General features: G+C 34.1%; 1 protein-coding gene across 1 annotated transcript; it reads left to right on the top strand.

Moving 5' to 3' along the window:
• The first annotated feature begins 4,247 nt into the window (after positions 1-4,247).
• LOC117925071 (leucine-rich repeat extensin-like protein 4) lies at positions 4,248-7,409 on the top strand. Its single transcript, XM_034843893.1, has one exon. It carries the CDS (start codon positions 4,595-4,597, stop codon positions 6,851-6,853), a length of 2,259 nt encoding a protein of 752 aa, XP_034699784.1. The 5' UTR covers positions 4,248-4,594; the 3' UTR covers positions 6,854-7,409.
• The last annotated feature ends 13,603 nt before the right edge of the window (positions 7,410-21,012 follow it).

Here is a 21,012-nt window from a genome sequence, read left to right as displayed (position 1 = left end):
TACCAAACAAGATTGGGGCAACCTAAAGGTATGTTAATACCTATGGCCGTTCACATAAAGGCAAGCATCTTATCTTTCAAGGGCATCGAGTTCTGACCTACATACGCTGCTGATAGGGACCACCCTGTTTTATGTCGTCTGATGACTTAGAAACTCTCTAAATTACAAACACATTTCCTCTATAAAAAAAATTAAATTATTCTGATGGCCGGCTAAAAATTTAAATTAATAAATCACATTCTTGAAGCATTTAAGAATGTTAAAAATGCGTTTGTGGCTGTAAATTGATTACCTCTTATTATCTAAACAATGATTTGGAAAAGATGTGATGGACCGCGGTCGGACAAATTTTCAACGGACACGTTGGATCAGTTTGATTGATAATATAAGGTTGCGAGGAACTTTATGGATTTTTCACCAAAAGAAGTTATAAGCGCTTTTGCCTCCTGTCCCGTGAACTCTTTGTGGTGCAATTTAGTGACCTTATAACTACTTCCCATGCATACAACGAAAACGATTAAAGAGCCTATTTGATCCACCGACACTCCTCTAGAAACCAGTCTTGAAAATTTTTCTCAGTTAAAAGATTTAAAAGCAGAAAAAGTGGAAACTGCATTACGTACTAAATTCCAGACTTGTACAGTCCTATGTTGAAGCTTTTAATGTGGCCTGTGATCGACCCATGTATCGTTGTTCTTCTACTAATAGAACCAAATTCAACCATTTAAGGTGACCTTTCCGTTATAAATCTTCCAGATGAAATAGAAATTAAGCAAGAAGATTGACCCAAAACTATGGAGCACCGCCACAAATGGTCTAAATTACTGAAAGAATGAGAAACCACCCACGACTACTTTTTTCTTGAACGTTTTTTCCCTCTGAGAACTTTGACTTTCTGGAACCTGCTGGGGCCATAATGGTCGTGTGTGTTCACTGTTCAGCACCCACCACTACCGAACCACTCGACACAATTCACACCCACACCCACCACTGGATCTGACTGGGTCCTTCAAAGCATGGAGCCAGGGGAGGGTGTGGGCTGAGCCAGTTAATGCCCCACCACCGGACTCCATACGATATTTTTCTAGGTCTTGGAGCGCGTGGTCATGGGACCCACTCACCCCCACCCTTGCCGACGAAGCTAACAAGAAAACCGTGCACCTCTCTTAAATCTCGGGTAATTGTGTCCGTAATTTGCGTGGCCTTTTTCTCCTCTCACGCGCTTTTTCTCCCTTCCCCTTTTACACTTTACCCCCTATCTCTCCGTCTGACTCTCTCTGTGCTTCCACCTTCTCTTTTTAATACCCACTTTTTGCCCCTCCCAACCTCGCCATTCATTACTCATTTCCTCCTTTTTGACCACTCGATTCATTTGCATTATTCTATTTCTAAATTACACTTATTTATTTTTATGTACTTAGCATCAATATGCATTATTTTACTTGTAAATTTGTCACCGATTTCAAATTTTAACCGTTGGATATTTGTAAGACCGACACCCAACATAATACACCAACCCTATTAAATTCTGGAGATTTCTTCGTACAATTATTTCACCAATTGATGGGATGCACTTTTATTCCTTGACTCAATAAAATATCTAACATTCTGTACCTGATTTTTTAAAATATATATTTAAAAAAAAAAAAAACCCATTTCTTTTTCTTGAGGTAAAAGGAGAAAGGTGATACCCCTATGGAAAACCTAAGGGTGGGTAATACTAATGGAGGGGCCATGCCCTCAATTCACTCCAATTTCAAATTCGGTTAAAAAGTAATGTATTTAAGACTAATTAGTCTTTTGACGCTTTTGACCTTTAACATTAAAAAATTAAAAAAAAAAAATTGAAAGGTGAGGCCACAAGCTGAGGTGGCTGAATTCAATAGTAAAGTCTCTTGTCTAGCTGGCTTGGTGGTGTGCGAGTGTCAACACCCTTAAAACCTCATCTAACGTTTGATGCCACGTGGCAAAATAACCTTGAAGTTTGGACTTTTTCTTGCGGTCAACAGCAACTGAAGCTGCGACAGCGTGACTGAGCCCTTTGCCCACGTTGGAGTTGGAAACTTGGAACAGTGATGACGACATGGACCCTTATCCCTCTGCCACGTGGATTAAATGAGCGTTACAGCTGGCCTCAGACGGCTGTCATTTTGTCCTTCTCGAATGGCTTCTTCTTCCCACGTGTCTCCCCTGTCCCACACGCTCCCTTGCTGACCTGTCATCTTTATGAACTGTTTATCATCTCCATACCCTTTGTTTTTCCTTCAAATATACTATTTTTTTCGTTATTATTCCTGGTAGGCGCCACCGCGTCATGAATAATTTTAGGATATTTTCTTTTTCTTTAATTTTTGTTAAGTGGAGTTCATCTACCCATTCAATTATCATGCTTCATTATTATTAGTTTGAATATGCACACCATACATCTAGCAATAGAAATTTCTACATGACCCACAAACATGGTGGAATGAGAGAAAGAGCAACACACACAAATTGGCCTATTTTAAGGGAATTCATTTTTAAAAATAATAATAATTACGAAATTTTTTAATTAGCCATATTCTTTATTTAACACTATTATTAATTAAAATTCATTAAATATTTCATAAATTCATCTAATGTCATTATCATTATCTCTTTCTCATGGCATGCAATATTTTTGAAGCTCACGATTGATAAGTGATGAAAGGCTTGCTTTTTTTAATTTTTTATAAATAAATAAATAAATTTATATTTTGATAGTGATGTAAAATATAATAGTATAATTTTAAAATAATAATAATAATTAAAACTTGATTTTCAAGTCACAGGGCGGTCTATTTTTAAAATCATGAAAGTCGCTAGTTGACATGAAGGTTCCATGAGTCGGAATTTTGGGAGTTATAAATCGCACCAATGGGCGCGCCTATAATAATAATAATAATAATAAATAATAATAATATTTTTAATAATAATGCCACCAAAATACCATTATAAACAATAACGGAGTCATAACGCTGAACCGCTCTCAGCCGTCCGATAGAAGGATATGTTAGAAATTTGAGCGCCCCACCGTCTCGAGATCCGCGCTTTTTATCCAACGGAAAGCCACTTCGCCACGAAAGCGCGTAAACGGCAGTTACGGCCATTAAGAAATGGAAAATAGGAGGGGCGTTAGAGTAAATACAGTCGGGGAGACTTATGAGAGGCGGACGCGGTGCACCACAAAAGGGGTATGAGCGCCGACGGTCCAGCGGAGCAGGACGTGACGCGTGGGCCCAAAACACACTTGTATGGCGTCGCTTTCTTACATCGGACACAGATATCAGCTTAGAGTGGGACCCGCCCCCCTCTATTTACTCTCTCCGCTACATGTTCGCAATTCACATCATCATCGGTCGATGATGATGCTGATGCTGATGATGCCCCCATGCCCCATGCATTATCATGCTTTCATGCATATTAAGCTCTCGCCCAGTCCCCGTCATTAATGCTGTAACGTTTCCGTTGATTCGTTAAGAGCGTTAATCTGTCTTATCCTTTGAAGTTAAATGTCCAAATTAGCCTCTCCCCATCCCCATTCTCAGCTTTGAAATAATGATTATATACCAGACATTAGAAAATAGGGCAAGGTACAAAGAAATGTAATTTGATTAAATATTAGGTCATTAATCACCGAATGTAGATGCTAAATAATTTATGTTTAAAAATATCAATTATATTTTTATATTTGGGAAAATAAATATTACATTCTTCTTTTAAAAATGTAATGGAACTACGAAAATGGGAAAGATAAGGGCAATAATGTAATTTCAGAAAACGTTACGCAGCAGTTCATTTACTACACCAAAGTCTTATGATTTGACAAACAAGACCCGAAACAAACAAAGAAACAAACAGCCTCCCACTATGGCACTATCTAATCTCTCCCTCCCCTTCACACCTAACCAAAAACACAAACAAATTCTCGTTGCGGAAAACAAAATCCCGCGAGATTAACAAATTCAATTGAACTATGCCGGACATTCTCGCCGGTCAACTCGGCGGAGTTGGGCCCGCACAGACTCCCCCCTCTAACCACCCTCAGGATTATCCTTATTCTTTAAATACTTAACCAATATTTACCCTTCAATTAATTAATTAATTAGAATTAGAGTGGGAGGGGGGTTTAGGTGGCTGATTCCATGCTTAAGCTTGTGGAGGTGAATGGGAATGGGATTCAAAAAGCAAGAATAAAGCCCCCCTCTTGATAGAAAGAACGAAGCACAGAAAAAAAAAAAGAAAAAAAGAAAAGGAGAGAGAGTGAAGAGAGAGAATCTGGTGGGCTTTGAGCTGTGGTTTAGCTGTCTTCTGATGGTGTTTATTTCTTCTCTCACACACACATCTCCAAAAATCAACAACCCTTAGCCTAGCCCCCTCTTCCTTCCCATATCTTCAATCTCTCTCTCTCTCTTTCTGTATACATTTTTCTTCACTCTCTCGCTCTTTCTGTTTTCTGATTCAGTTTTCCGATCATCTTCTTCTGGATACCTCTCCAGCATTTTGGACTCAGATCTCAAGGGAGGTTTCCAGGAACACAGTCGGGGTTGTTTGTGAGTCAGATGTCTGGTGTGAGATGAAGAAGAAGACCCATCTCCTCCATTTTGTTCTTCTTCACTCTCTCCTCTTCTTGGGCTGCCTCGCTCTCTGTTCTGCGGAGCAGATCTCCATTTCCAGCCATGGCCACCTCACTGACGCGGAAGTTATGTACATTAAGCGGCGTCAACTTCTGTACTACAGAGACGAGTTTGGTGACAGAGGGGAGGATGTGACTGTGGATCCTTCTCTGGTGTTTGAGAACCCTAGGCAGAGGAACGCCTACATTGCGTTGCAAGCTTGGAAACAGGCCATTCTATCTGATCCTCTTAATCTTACGCTCAACTGGGTTGGATCTAATGTGTGTAACTACACCGGGGTTTACTGCGCACAAGCTCCGGACAATTCTTCCATCCGTACCGTCGCCGGCATTGATCTCAACCATGGAGACATCGCCGGGTACTTGCCGGAGGAGCTAGGTCTGCTAACTGATCTTGCATTGTTCCACATCAACTCCAACCGCTTCTGTGGGACTGTTCCGCATAAGTTTGCGAAGCTCAAGATACTGTTTGAATTGGATCTCAGCAACAATAGGTTCGCCGGGAAGTTCCCGGAAGTGGTGCTTCACTTGCCAACGCTGAAATTCTTAGATCTGCGATTCAATGAGTTTGAAGGAACCGTGCCGAAGGAGCTGTTTGATAAGGATTTGGACGCCATTTTCATCAACCACAACAGGTTCGCCTTCGATCTGCCTGACAACTTCGGTAACTCGCCGGTGTCGGTGATAGTTGTAGCGAACAACAAGCTCCACGGCTGCGTGCCGGCGAGTCTGGGCAACATGGCGGACACGCTGAATGAGATAATTCTGATGAATAATCAGTTCCGATCGTGCTTGCCTGTTGAGATCGGATTGTTGAAGAATTTAACTGTGTTGGATGTCAGTTACAATGGATTGTTGGGACCGTTGCCGAAAGAGATTGGTGGAATGGTGGAGCTCGAGCAGCTCAATGTGGCTCACAATATGCTCTCTGGGAGTATTCCTGCCAGTATTTGTAAGCTTCCAAATCTTGAAAATTTTACATTTTCATATAATTTCTTCACCGGCGAGCCACCGGCATGTTTGGGTTTGGCGGATTTCGAAGATAGGAGGAATTGCTTGCCAGGGAGGCCGGAGCAGAGGTCCGCCGGGCAATGTAACTCGTTTTTGTCCCGACCTGTTGATTGTAGCTCTTTCAGGTGTTCTCCTTTTGTTCCTTCTTTACCTACTCCCCCACCACCCTCACCGCCGGTGTTCCCCTCTCCACCCCCAACACCGGTTTACTCACCTCCGCCGGTGTTCTCGCCTCCGCCACCGGTGCTCTCTTCCCCACCACCACCATCACCGCCACCGCCATCTCCTTCGCCTCCACCACCTCCAGTTTACTCCCCTCCTCCACCTCCACCAGTTTACTCACCTCCACCACCCCCTCCTCCCCCACCGCCACCACCACCTGTTTATTCTCCGCCACCACCTCCACCTTCACCACCACCACCGTCTCCCCCTCCACCCTCACCCCCACCACCTTCTCCATCACCGCCTCCCCCTCCCTCGCCACCACCACCGGTATTATCGCCCCCGCCTCCAGTTTATTGCGTCCGTTCCCCACCACCGCCACCGCCAAATTCTCCCCCGCCTCCCATTTATTCTCCACCACCACCTCCAGTTCATTCACCGCCCCCACCAAGTCCTTACTATAGTTCACCACCGCCCCCGCCGCCACATCATTCACCTCCACCACCTCCCCACTCGCCACCCCCGCCTCCACATTCACCGCCTCCACCTATCTATCCATACGCATCACCGCCACCGCCACCCGTGCATTCCCCACCACCACCTGTCCATTCTCCACCACCTCCATGCATAGAACCGCCTCCTCCTTCTCCACCACCTCCATGCATAGAACCGCCTCCTCCTCCTTCTCCACCACCATGTGTAGAATATTCGCCACCTCCACCATCACCCTCACCACCGCCACCACCAGTTCATTACTTGCCTCCACCATCACCATCACCCCCACCACCACCTGTGTATGCTTCTCCGCCACCTCCACCATCTCTGCCTCCCCCAGTTTACTACCATTCTCCGCCCCCACCCTCACCACCTCCTCCAACCCCATGTGAAAATCCTCCACCTACTCCATCACCACCGCCCCCAATCATTTATGAGAGCCCACCACCTCCAACCCCTGTATATGAGGGGCCATTGCCACCAATCTTTGGAGTTTCATACGCTTCTCCACCGCCACCACCCTTCTATTGATTCTTTTGAGAATTTTCCTCCTCTTGACATTTCCTCAAAGAAACAAAATTTACAATTATATTAGTGGTCATGGCCTCTTTTCCCTCTTCTCCATCAAAACTTCTTCCTCTTTGGGCAATTCTCGTCGCCGGGTGAGGACTAATAAGAAGATTCAAAAATGTCATAGAGCTTAATGAATTATTGCGGCAAAGGTGCTTCACCATGGTGGGTTTTAGTTGTTGAAGAAGAAACAGAGAAGAGGCTAAAGAAAGAGGAGGTAAGAGGAGAAAGTCTCTCCATATTTATTTGAATTGTTATGGATATTTGAGTTGTGAAATAAAATGGCAGAGAAAGATTAGGTTGCAGGAAAGTGTATGTATAGGGATGAATGGAGACCATAAGAAGAGTTAGAAGGCAGCAGCTTTTCTGCTGCTGCTGGTTTGTTGGTTTATTGTTATTATCTCTGTTATATCATACTTTTATTTCTTTTGCTTTCCAATTTATAGTATAATCATGAACATTTACTTGTATTGATTTTCAGAATTCAGATCATTCCTTCTTCTCCTTTGTGTCTTAATTTCGCTGCGTGTTTTGATTGATGGAGAAGCTCATGTTTGTGAATCAATTTAATTATGCTTGGGTGTTTCTATACTCGTATCCTTGTTCATTTTCCAAATTACTCAAAACAAGCTTCCAACTCGATTTAGGAAATGAGTATCAGTCACTCTCTCCCTATATTTCATCTCCATCTGGGGTTTGATGATGATGGGGCTTGATCTAGCAACACCCGTGCTTCCCATGACTGACACCAACATCAAGTTTCCAGTATATGGGGGAAGTCTATTCAATATTTATTTGGTGGCCAGTGTTTCAATATAAAATGGAAGTGGAAGTTTTGAGTCCTTCACAATATTGGTTTGTGAAACTAGTCATAGAGGCAGGCAGGTCCCCATTGGAGATCTTGGTGGGACCTGAACGGCCATCTCAAGTGCCTTGATTATGGGGCCTTTAGATTCAATCCCCTCATGGGACCCTTCTCATTCGGTTGATGCAATTGGGATTGGTACCATGTGCGCCCCCCCTCCAAATTTTAATTTTGAATTCAAACCTGTTCACCTCACCCCACACTTTCCCATGGGATTTTGGAATATTTTCTCTTATAGTCTATCTTTGAAAGATTAAAAAGGTTCCTCAGGCCCCCAAAAACTGTCAGATTATTCTTGCCGGTGAATCATATTTCTCATCACATGCATCTGATGAAATTGGCTGAAAACTTTAGTGCTATTTTTATGTTGTTGCTTTGCTTGGTTGTGAGGTTCTTTTGAAAAGCATGCTTTGCCTTTTTTTAGTATGGGTACAAGAAGAGAACCGGCTGAGTCTATTCCTTAGATGAATCTCAGTTCTCATCAGAATCCATACTTTGAAATCCCAATTGGCTACTTGCTCAGGTGATGTTATTGCTCCTTTATTTTGGAAAAAGTCAGTGGGTCAGCTCCATTCTCTTTCAGTTTGTTCCTCTTTGGAGATCCCTTATCATCATCATATGCCACCATTTATTGTCGTTGTTTCCCCTCTCTTTTAAAAGCTATGTGTTTCCATAGCCGGCAGGGGAGGGAAACAAAGTAAGCCATAAGCCTATATGATCAAATATTAGACCAGAACTTCCGCCATTTTCGGCATAATCAACGCCACCTGGCCACCACTCACTTATTTTAACAAAACCTAGTAAACTAGGAACCTTCAACCCTCCACAGTACGAAAATGTTGCTGCCTCCACTACCACCACCCACAGCCATTGCCATTGTTCTAGAAGCCTAGAACAGCTGCTGCAGTACAGCCATCCTTTTCCACCTTGCACGCCCACCACCATCTCCACGTCCACATGGCATTTCCAATTGGCCTGTTCAATTTCCTCTTAGACAAGTTGGAGGCAAGGAATTCCTTCCAGATCATGTTGAGACTGGAGCACCACTTGACTCAATTCTTCTCAACAGACCCTACTAGTCTCTGGCTGGATTTGGTATACTTCCTACATTGCATGTGACACTGACAGACCCATATGCCTTATTTCTTCACTAGTCATTTTCTGCCAGAAAACAGTAAATTTCCTTCTTCCTTGCTTGGAAACTGCAATACAAGAATTACCAAATTGGTCGCTACCCTTCTCCATAAGTATGCTTAATTGGTTATACTCCAATGAATTTTGGAAAAAGCTGCTTCCAGAATAATTTCAATTTCGAATTCTCAACAGAAAGAGCAATTCCAATATAGCATCCTTCTTTTTCTTTTTAATAATAAGAAAAAATAAATAAAAATACAACAACCATTTCTTTGATTGTGGATAAGTGAAGTTATCACTGTCCTGGAAAGAACAATCCAAAATAGTCCAATCTAATTTCGTCCAGCACTTTAGAAAGGGGGAGAGAATATCAAAATGGTGGGGAAAAATGTCTTATACAAAAAGGTTATAACAAAATTGCATCATTGGGTTGGGGGCACCATACCACCCACCCTAATAATAACAATTAATTATTATCATCCATTATAATAAATAAATAACTTCTTTATTAAATGCCCAATAAATTTCAACACACACAACATTATGATGTGAAATGTCCTACAACAAGGAAAGTGGTTCGAGTCCTCCTCTAATACTCCATGGATTATATATGTAAAGCATTTTTCTGTCATTTTCCAAGCCTTTAAGCTTTGCAAATGCCCTTTTTTTGTCCTTTTTTTTTTTTATTTTTTTTATTTTTGCAATTTAGTCAAATTTTAGCATTAGACCATACCCTTGTCACAATTAATATTTTCCAAGCCTAACTAAAAACTTAGAAGAAAACTTTGTCTACTTTGTCATCCAAAGGATGGTGATGTAAAATAAATAGAAGTGGGCCCAAAATTGAGGACCACCACATGGGGTGTTAGGGCTTTTCACACCATATATCATGTAGATTTTAATGTAATGAGTTGGTTGACTCCACTTTCATTACTATAAATGAGGACATAACTTTCATTTATTAAGACCCTCAATTGACAGCCTGTTAGTAGGTCTAATATTTTAATATCATAGACTCTCTCTCTCCACCCAACCCTCTTCCCTCTCAAATGATTATTCACACAAATATGCAATCCATGAGATTAGGCTGCTTAAGACACTTAGATTATTGTAATTAATCCAAACAGATGGGCAACGTTTAATATGTATTGACTCTTAGATATAAATCAAAAGTCGCTATAGTTGGTTGATCAAAGCTAATAAATCAAAGCTATAAAGAAAACTTTGATTGATGACCGTATAAAATTTGAATTATTTTTACATAAGTGTATGAAAAGTTTTCTTTATTTTTTAATACAATTTTCATGGATTGGAGGGGCACCCAAGGGTTTAATGCTCCAACCGTTTGAGACCAATTTTAGATTGATATAAATACAAAATTATGGTCGTAGGTTTACATTAATGTTAAGGAGATGGGAAACTGTTGTGTCATTCATACAAGGAAACACAACCGTTGTATTAATGAATGCATTTCCTTCCTAGTCATAAAATGGTTAGCATCAAACTATGTCATTATCCTTCTTTTTTTTTTTTTTTTTTTTTTAAGGATAAATTACACTAAACATTTGGTGGGGACGGAGTAATTGGTGATTATTATTCTAATTATTTTTTTAGTATCAAATTAATGAAATGGTTAGTTATAAGCATCCATATAAATTAGTACTAGGAATTATATAATTATATTTGAATTAATAATTGAAATTATATAAATGTATAATTTAATGTAATAAAATTGAATAATGATATTTATAAATCATATATAATATTAAATATATTAACAATTAATATTATTACTAAAAAGAAGTTAATGTAAATCAATTATAAAATGATTAATAAATGTATCATGAACACATGTCATTTAAATAAGTGGTAAAATAATTTAAAAATAAAATCAAATAATTGTAAAAGCCTTCATAAATAATAACACCTCCCTACCTCTCTTTTTTATCTCCATCGAAGTTAGTTTAGTAGTGTTTTTGAAAAACATTTTTAATAAAAAAAGTATTTTTTTTTTAAAAAAAAGTTAATATTTAGAAAATAATTTTACAAATTATTTGTAATTTTGAATAATTATTTATAATTTTTTTTAAAGAAATAATTGTTAAGCAATTCTCTTTAAAACATTTTTAGAAGGAAAAAAAACGTTTTTAATACCCTCCAAGTTGTGGTTTGAAAGAAACGACGTCGTTTCTTCTCTCCGTTTATTATCAAACGACGTCGTTTGCAAGTGTTCTTACGCCATGAAATATGCAACAAAAAAAAAAAGGTAATGAATAATTTGATTGGTTAGACATTATCCTAGAATTTTGTAGGGCACATGCATTCTCTCATTTTAAGACGCCTTTTTCAGCTTTGATTTGATTGATCAGCCACGTTGATTCTAAGTAATTGGGGGGCCTTTCACATGGGTTCGGCTGTGTGGCTATTACTTCCCCACTTATTTTGGCTCTACATGCCCTCTTTGCTTTTAATTACTTACTTTATCTCATAATCTTCTACATTTTATTATTATTATTATTATTATTACTTCTTTTAAACCACTTTATAAGGTGTTTGCTTCTACATTTGAAGTTTAAATATAATTTAATATTTTTTATAAAATAATTTTAAAATTAATTCACTTAAATTATATTTGATTTTCAGAAAATATTAAAAAAAGAAAAAAATATTATAAAAAATTATTTTCTTATGTTTAATTATAATATAAAAATAAATAAATATAATTAAAATTATATATTTAAAAATTATTTCATCTTATAAGAGAAATAAATTTGGAATAATATAAAAAATAATTTATTCACTTAAAATCTATTTTTTTATTTTTTTTTTCGATTTTTTCTTTTCCTGTCTTTTTTTCCTTTTTTTTTTTTCCATCACATATTACCTCAAATTTTTGGATAATGGAACATAGCCAAAGTTAAAAGATGAGCAACAGGACCTTAAAGAAATATTAGGATCGAGGAACTGGCATTGAACATTTTGTGGGCTAGCTTCGGATGAGAAATGGGCCGGTTGGACGACATATGCTCAAAGCCCAATTAGCCTTCCAGGCTTTGTCATTTTGCTTGGCCCATCTTAAAAGGATAAGAGGGTCGGCCCAATTCAGTCGTCATTTGGGCCAAGAAGGATTTTCTCATTTGCGCTCCGAGTAACGAGATTTAAATGAATACTCTAATATTATGTTTAATTCCAATAAAATATTAAGCAGAAAAAGGTGTCAAAAAAAATGATTTTTTTTAATATCCAATTTCATCATGAAAAATATATATATATAAAAAAAATTAAATGTAATTAAAATAAATTAAAATTTATATATTTTAAAATTATTTAATTTTGATATAAAAGAAATAAAATAAGTAAAAATGAGTCTATACTAGCCTATAAAAATAATTCATTTATTTTAAATTTAGTTTTTATTTTATTTTTGTTTTTACTATTTACAATTTTCAAAAACCACACCTAGCCTTAATATTGAGATAATTAAATCACATAAGCATCTTTAATGGGGTTATTTGAGATCTCATCGATCGACAAAACGACCACTTTATGGGCTATATATATTTAACTTGGAACTTGATGGATACCAATACCTCAGTGTGTTGGTGTGTTGATGCTTCAACCGACTATGATGGATTCCAATACCTCAGTGTGTTGGTGTGTTGGTGCTTCAACCGACTATGGACTCTCTCCACATAAGACTGCACTAGTGCTCCTACAAAACAACTCCCACCAATAGATCATTAGGAAAGCCTCGAACACTAAAGTTAGTTTCTCTTTTTTATAATTACCTTTTTTTTCAATATTTTTAGATTCGGACCGTTCATTGAATCAGAAAAGTTATCTATTCACGATTCACTAGTTGAATCATCGGTCGAATCGATGATATTATAAACATATAATTTATATATTATTTAAAAATTAAAATTTTATTTAAAAATCATAAAACTAGATTCAAATTAGAAATTTTAATTTTAATTTAAATTAGAAATCTTAAAATTTATTTTTAAATCAAAAACCTATTTTAAAATCAAAAATTTATTTTAAATTATATTTAAATTAAAATGACAAGTTTTAAAAATCATAAAATTAAAAAATAATAAATATAAAATAAAATAAATAATAATGGAGATGGATATGGTAAATAAAAATAAAAATAAGAATCTAGAAAAGGAAGAGGGAAGAGGTGCCATTGAAAGAGAAAACGATAGTGGAGCGTCATGGCAACGATGCAAGGGGGTATTGGGCAAGGAGGGAAGGGGGCAAAGATTGTTGGTGCTTTGTGTGGTGGGAGGGACTGGTTTGGTTAGGGAAGGGGGATCGTTGATGTCGTATTCATGTTATAAAAAGAAAAAAAAAATGGTCAAATCGGTCGGTTTTTAAAACCATGTTTTTTTCAATTGTTTATTCAACAATTTAGAGAGTGAGTTTCATTGTGGGATTACCTTTATTAGGGTTGACAAATATGACGAGGCTTATCACTTACTAATCTAATAAAATTTTTATTAGATTAGTAAAAGTGGTTTACACCCTTTTACCATTTGGCAACTAACATATATGGCATGTTTAGTCATTTAAAAAGTGACATCAACAACCTATTTTTACTTTAGCAAAACGAATAACTTTGAATTAGGATGTCCAAGTCGCTAATACCAAACAAAAAAGGAAGAACCATGTGTTCTTATTGCATTCAAAGCTAATCATTTTTATGTCATCTTGTGATTCACCTTTGGTTTCGATCCTCAACAATAAAGCTAGAAGAGATGAGCACTAGCTCCACCTTTGGTTTCGATCCTTGGCAATAAAGCTAGAAGAGATGAGCACTAGCTCCAAAGTTAGCATAAGAAAAAGGGGGTCATTGACATCAACCAAGGAGGGAGCAATGAGAACTTATGGACGATCCTCAGATTGGTACGAATAATTGAACATATATATACCAACAACCAATGGCAAGATGATTCATTTTCTACAAATTTGACAAACAACTTTTCCACTATTATTGGGAGCGTTTTGGTGTCGTTGTTGTCCTAGACCATTTGCTAGCTCTCGCTGTTGTTGTCCTCGATTGTTGGGCCCATTTGGATTCCATTGCCTAGTGCTTTGTCCTCTGCAAGAGTGGATGATATCATGATATGAGAATTTAACCAGCCACGCCCACCATCGCCACATCTATTTCACTCACCATCACGTTAAATAAGGAAGGCTGAAGCATACGCAAGGTACGTCTTCTCCTTCGCTCTTTGTGAAGCTAGAGTATGCATGTATCCTTGAAGAGCCCAAACAAATTGGCTAAATGAAGGAGCTAGTGATATGGAATCTTGAACAAAATGCGAACACTTGATGGGAAAAGAGATATTTGATGGGTGCTGCTTAATCAAGTATTCTTAAGCCCGACAAAAACTACTCAAAATATTCGATAAGACATCATTGGAAAAGAGAAGATACGAGGAACTTATTTACATTTATGCGAATTTCATACGACCACCAGTTTTTATACATCTTTTTTCCTATTATATTCTTTGTTAGCTATCATCAAATGCATGAAAAAAATGACGGGGATAAAGAACCAACTTGTTTAATCCTTAACCACTAGCAAGGTTTTCATAGGAGATCAATTAAAAGAAAGTTCAAATGAAATTCAAAAAATAGAAATCAAATTCTATCAAATAGTTTTTTTTATTATTATTTTATGAAAGGAGACTACGACATAGAATACTTACAAATATGATTGAAAAATGAGTAACAGTAATATTCAAAACTGAACTTTCTAACATCATAAGGGGAATTTGACCACCAAATGAATGAATTTAGATTACAAATATCTTTCTTCGTTAAACAATCTATTATTGTATTTGTATCCCTATAAATATGATGACAATCATAAATATATAGATCCTGAGATAACTTTCAAATATTTTTCATTAATAACATGATAGAACTATGAATATTATTCTTTTTATTATTACAATGTATAATTATTTTCGAGTCATCCTCAATGTCTAGGTTTAAGAACTTATTGTTCTTGGTAGCCAATATATCATCTCTTAAGGTCATACATTTTACAATAATTATTGAAGCATTACTTATATGTTTAATAGCAACCATTTGTATGGTACCATTTATGTCTCTAATAATTCATCATGAAGAACTTTTATTCTCTATCCTTGAACCATCAAATAGCTATTTATTACAATTATATATCATGCACTTTAACACCCTCTTTTACTTACAACCCCACTTTAACATCCTCCTTTGCATGCAACCTCGTGCTCTCGCATGTGGAGAAATACATAGACCACAAATAGTCCAAATATGCAAATGAGGAAAACAAATATATAATGAAACTCAAATATATGACCTCCCATCAAACGAAGTAATGATACCGTATTAAACTATTAATTTTCTTAAAAGCTTAAACGAACAATTAGCAATTCAACATTAAGTCTCTCTCATTCATGAAAGAAAAAGAAATAAGTCTCTAGAAAATCCATTTTTCATTTAATGGTAATAATTTCTTAAAATTAGGTAAAGCTCAAATCTCTTCAAAACTTCAAGATTGCATTCAATATTTCAAAATATGATTAAAAATAGAAGTCAATTATAATACCACATAAAAAAACAATCAAAATCTTAACAAACATGAGTTTTAATTTTTATGAGAAATAATTTTTTATTTTTATTATTTATTTTTACACCCGTTTATATTGAAGGTACAAAGATGTCACAAGAACACAAGCACTTCAAAATTCATGGAAAGACTCTACTTGGCTCCCTTCCAAATGTAGTATTAAAGCAACAAATATCAAACTCAATTCTTATCCAATCCAATCATTGTTTAGATTGAAAATTTTCCATTTATTTTTTATTTTATTTTTTTTTACCTGCTAAAATTAAAATTCGAACAACATTTTGAAACAAAAACATGTATGATAAAAATAAGAAAAAACAAATGTTATGTCATATTTTACAAGTGTTTTCGAAAATAGTTTTAAAAAACAATTTTTAAGAATATATTTTTTTTAAACGGTTTTTTAATGTTTAGTAAAATAAATGTTTGTTGAGTAACCTAAAATATTTTAACCTATATTTTATTTTTTAAATATACATTTTATATATAATGTTTTATTTTTAATCATTTTTTATATTTGTATAATTACTTTTTTAAAACATTCCTTAAAAAATAATTGAAAATAACCAAAAGATATTTGCCTGAAAACACTTTGGGCATATTTGGTAACTATTTACTATAATAGTTTTCTTTTCTTTAGAATAAAAAAACAGGAAAATAAGTTTGATTATCAAAATTGTTTTCTATTTTTTATTATTAAGAATAAAAAATATGGTGTTTTTAAAAAAAACATCTTTTAATTATTTTTTATTATTTTTACTTATTTTTTAGAGTTGTTTTAAAAAATAATCATATACACTTGTAAAATGATTAAAAATAAAATACTAAATATAAAAATAATTTTTTTAAATATTAAAAATATTTTAAATTACTAGATAGACTTTTGTGTTACGAAACATCTTAGAACAGTTTTTGAAAATAGTTGTCAAACAAACACTTTTTTTTCCATTTTTTTATTACTAAATACTTTTTTAAACAATTTTCAAAACAGTTATCAAATAGATGCTTTGTTTTTCATTTTTTTTATTACTAAATATGTTTTAAATAATTTTTGAAAATAATTATCAAACACACACTTTATTTTTTATTTATTTTTAATTATAAAATGTATTTTTATATTTATATTCAAAAAAAGGAAAAATTTTAAAAATAGTTGTCAAACAAGCTAAAGGTAATGAATGGAGAGTTATCCATGTGATTGTTCATATAAGTTGTGGAAAGTGTATGATAAATTATTAAATTTTAAATCATTCAGGCATAAAAGAACATGAGAGCATGAAATTTGAATAGGCATATCCTATTGATCTCGTTTTTCAGTAGGCACTAAATCCTAGTGCAGCGGATCCAAAAATGCTGGTAGGTGGAATCCATGATCCATAAAGCCTAAAATTACTAGCATGATTGATGACGTGTCATCCCATAATTGGGCCCCTAGGAATCTAATACAGTTTAAAACTTTGATCTTAGCACCTAACGGCTACTTTGTTGACGTTACGTGACTTGCATCAACTGACTTTCACTTTATCTTATCGTCCAACTGGCCACCACGTGTTCCCAACTAATTAACACCATCTCCCTCTTTTAAAAATGTTAAATTATTCATATTTATTAAACATTTACACTTTAATTAAATAATTAAAAGTTTAAGCACAATTTAAATAGAATTTATTCTAACTTAAACTTATTTATTCACATTTAATGATTATTTTAATCCAACTTTGGTTCTTTAAGTCAAAAGTCAAGAAGTTTATAAGTGTTATTTTGGGCATTATTTTATTTTTTAATATTTAAAAAAACATATAATTTCCATTTTATTAATATTCAAGTTTTTTTTAAATGTTTAGGTTATATTTGATAAAAAAAAAGGAAGAAAAATAAAAAATAAATTTAAATTTAATAAATTATTTTTATATATTTTTTCAAATTCATTTCCCTTATTTCACTTTATTATAACAAGATTGACTAATTTAAAAATATATAAATTTTAAATTAATTTTAATTATATTTATTTTCTTTTATATTTTTTTATAATGAAACCAAGTATCAAAAAATCATTTTCTTCAATAATTTTTTCTTTCTCTAATATTTTTTAAAACCAGACATAACCTTAGTGATACTAAAAAGAGAGAGAAGTGTTGGACAATCACGTGATAAGAAATAAAATTTACACAAATAATCTATCACTTTTTTTTTTTGAGAAAAAATAAATTTTTGAGGATTTGTTTTGGAAATTTAGATAATTTTTTAAAGCATATTTTTATTATTTTTATTTAATTTATGGGAATTTAAAAAAAAAAATAATTGTGAAGATATGCAAATGAATAAAATTTAAATATTATGAATAAAATTTGTTTTTTAAAAAAATGTTTGAAATTAGGAAAAATTGAATAATGGTACAAATATATAAAAAAAAATTGATTAAAACAAAAGTATAATGAATAAAAAGTTATTTTTAAAAAAAATTGAAATACAAATAATTGACTGTGGACATTTTAAATTTTTAAACAAATTTTTTGTAATTGGTTTGTCTGAAAATATATAGGACCACAGATATTTTGTGTAATTACTGATCCAAACAAGTTCAAGTGTTAGAAGAGACTATCTACTGAAAATAATACGATTATCTTGATAAAATATTCATTTCATTCTTCCTCTTTTGTTTCAAGTGCTTGAAGAGTGTATCTATCAAAATAAATACGATTACCTTGAATATTCCTTTCATTCTTCCTCTATATTATTTCAAGTGCTTGAAGAGCATATTTACTGAAACGAATACGATTACCTTGATAAAATATTCCCTTCATTCTTCCTCTATGTTGTTTCAAGTGCTTAAAAAGTGTATTTCTCGAAACGAATACGATTACTTTGATCAAATATTCTCTTCATTCTTCCTCACGGAATCTTATTCTTTTGGGGTTATGGATGGGCCTTTTTCAAATTCCATTTCTACTCTAAAATCAAACACGAGGGTTTCTTCTCATCCAACTCCTTATGAATGAAATGATTAAAAACAAAAAACAAAAAAAAAATGTTCTAAAAACAAAGAATTGTTTTTTAAAACTAATCTCAAAAATTATTTTTTGACAACGTTTAAAACATGCACTAAAAAATTGTATTATTAGAATATGTTTGGTTACCAAAAAATTTGAGAAAAAAATGTAAGGAAAAAAAAATAGAGTGGAAAAATAGAAGGAAATAAAAAATAAATAAAAATGAATAATAAGTTTAAACCAATGTTTTCATAACCGGATCGGTCATTGAACCGAAAAAGTTACCGGTTTACGGTTCATTGTTCATTGGTCGGACCGGCAGTCGAACCACGGTCGAATCGGTGACGTAATAAATATATATTTTATTATTTTACATATTATTTAAAATTAATAAATTAATAAATTTTATCTAAATTAGTAAAGAAACTAATTAGCCTAACAAATTAATTGAACCTCTAAAAAGAAAAATATCAAACTAGAAAGATAGAGTTTTTTATTTGAAAAAGAAACTACATTGCATGAATAATGACAATTTTTTTTTTCTTTTTTGGTTTCTTTCTCTTTCCCTCTCTTTTCTCTAAAACGCCGAGGGGTGGGGGGCTTACAGGCGGGTAGAAGGGTGTGGGATGTTTACAGCCATGAAAGAAGGGAAGGGGGGGTACCAATCGGTCGAGGTGGTTTCCAGGCTTCTAACGACAGGGGGGGATTTCCAACGCCACGGTGGGGAACTAGGAAGACTGAAAGAGGCGATGATTGGGAGGGTTGTCGTCTTGTAATGGTCGCCGATAGGAGTTGACTGGGTGTCGTGGGCCGCGACACGTCAGCGACGAGAGGAGCGGTAGGACAGCAGTTGTTGTGGGGGCGTGAGGGAGGATTTGGATTTTGGAGGTTGCAGACTTAGGACTTCAAAACGACGTCGTTTTTTTAAAAAAAAAAGAAAATTAAAATCAATTGAATCAACCGGTTCGTAGGGAATCGGTCGATCCTTCCGGTTCACCAGTTGGACCGTCGGTTCAAGCGGTCCGGCCCAGGTTCAATCCCAATCCAATCCAGTTTTTAAAACATTGATTTAAACTCCATAAATTATTTATACATGTTTCTTCAAACTTGTTTTACTTATTTCCCTCTATTATATAAAGATTAAATAATTAAAAAAATTATAAATTCTTGATAAAATTTAATTATACTCAATTTTATTTTATATTTTTATGATGAAATCAAATATAAAAAAAATCATTTTTCTTAACATTTTTTTTCTTTTCTTAATACTTCGACCAAACATGGTCTTAAAATATAAGAATATTTCCCAATTTACTAATTTGAAAATATGAAGATGAAATATAAAAATGTTAGTAGTGGAAGTTTGTGGGTCAAATTAAAATAAAAGAAAGAATGTTAATGGAAATGAATGGGCATCTTTCTCATGCGGAAGAAACCACTCATTTGCTTAAAAGAGGCCTGCCCAAAGCGAGGCAAGCAACCACTGCAAGTTACGACAAGGGATTTGTCTTTTCATGATTTTTACGTTGGATTAAAACCCTTTTACGTGGAGTGAAACATCATTCTACCTTCCATGGTTGGCATCCACTCTCCAACAATTCAAGCGATATCATCATTGTACCATTATAACCCACTAAAGTGAAATCATCATGGTAAAAAATTAAAAATATAAATTAAGAAAAAAAAAAAAAAACCAAATTTAACATCATGTTTTTACCTTTCAAATTAATAATAATAATTTCTATATAAAATATAAAAACTCTTTACCATTTCCATTAAATAATTATTTCTAGGTATCGAAAAATTACCAGAAATCAACTAATATCACATACAATTTTCAAATCTTATTATTTGTATCTCAATTTCATTTTTCGGTATCTTCATTCAACCACCTAAATATCATTATGCATATTAAGAGTCCAAGTTTAAAATTTGATTGGTACCATTAAACACTAAACTTCAATTCAAACTATGTTACGCGGTTTCACTTGCATATTTTTGTTATAATAGATTTCGTATAAAAAACTATTTTTGTTTAATATCCTTAAAATTTACTTTAATTACATGATAAAAGATGTTTTCGTGCTAAACTCATGATGGACATCCAAAAGTCCCGAGAAATAAGAATGAAAATTTTATTTAATTTCTTTTACCGTTCGTGATTCATTCAAAATGAAATTAAAATAAAAATTTATATCTTTTTTGGAAAATCAAAATACAATGATCCAATTTTCATGGGAATGATTTTTTTATCTATATCTTTATTTTTAATAAGTGATTCAAATACAATATTCCTTTTTTCTATGTTCTAAATATATATTTGATGCTAATAATTTTTTTTTTTAATCTAATAAAAAAAGGAGAATGAATTGCAGGCATGAAGTGCACATATCATATTGTCTAAGAAGAGGAGAATATGCATGGCTCATGATGACTGTTACGCATGTAGTTATTATTATTATTACTATTATTATATTTTTATAATAATTGCTTAAAAAAATTCTAA

Source organism: Vitis riparia, chromosome 11, assembly GCF_004353265.1.
Source record: "Vitis riparia cultivar Riparia Gloire de Montpellier isolate 1030 chromosome 11, EGFV_Vit.rip_1.0, whole genome shotgun sequence".
NCBI classification, from domain to species: Eukaryota; Viridiplantae; Streptophyta; class Magnoliopsida; order Vitales; family Vitaceae; genus Vitis; species Vitis riparia.
Note: the sequence above shows the minus strand (reverse complement) of the source record. Positions and strands in the feature narration are given on the sequence as shown.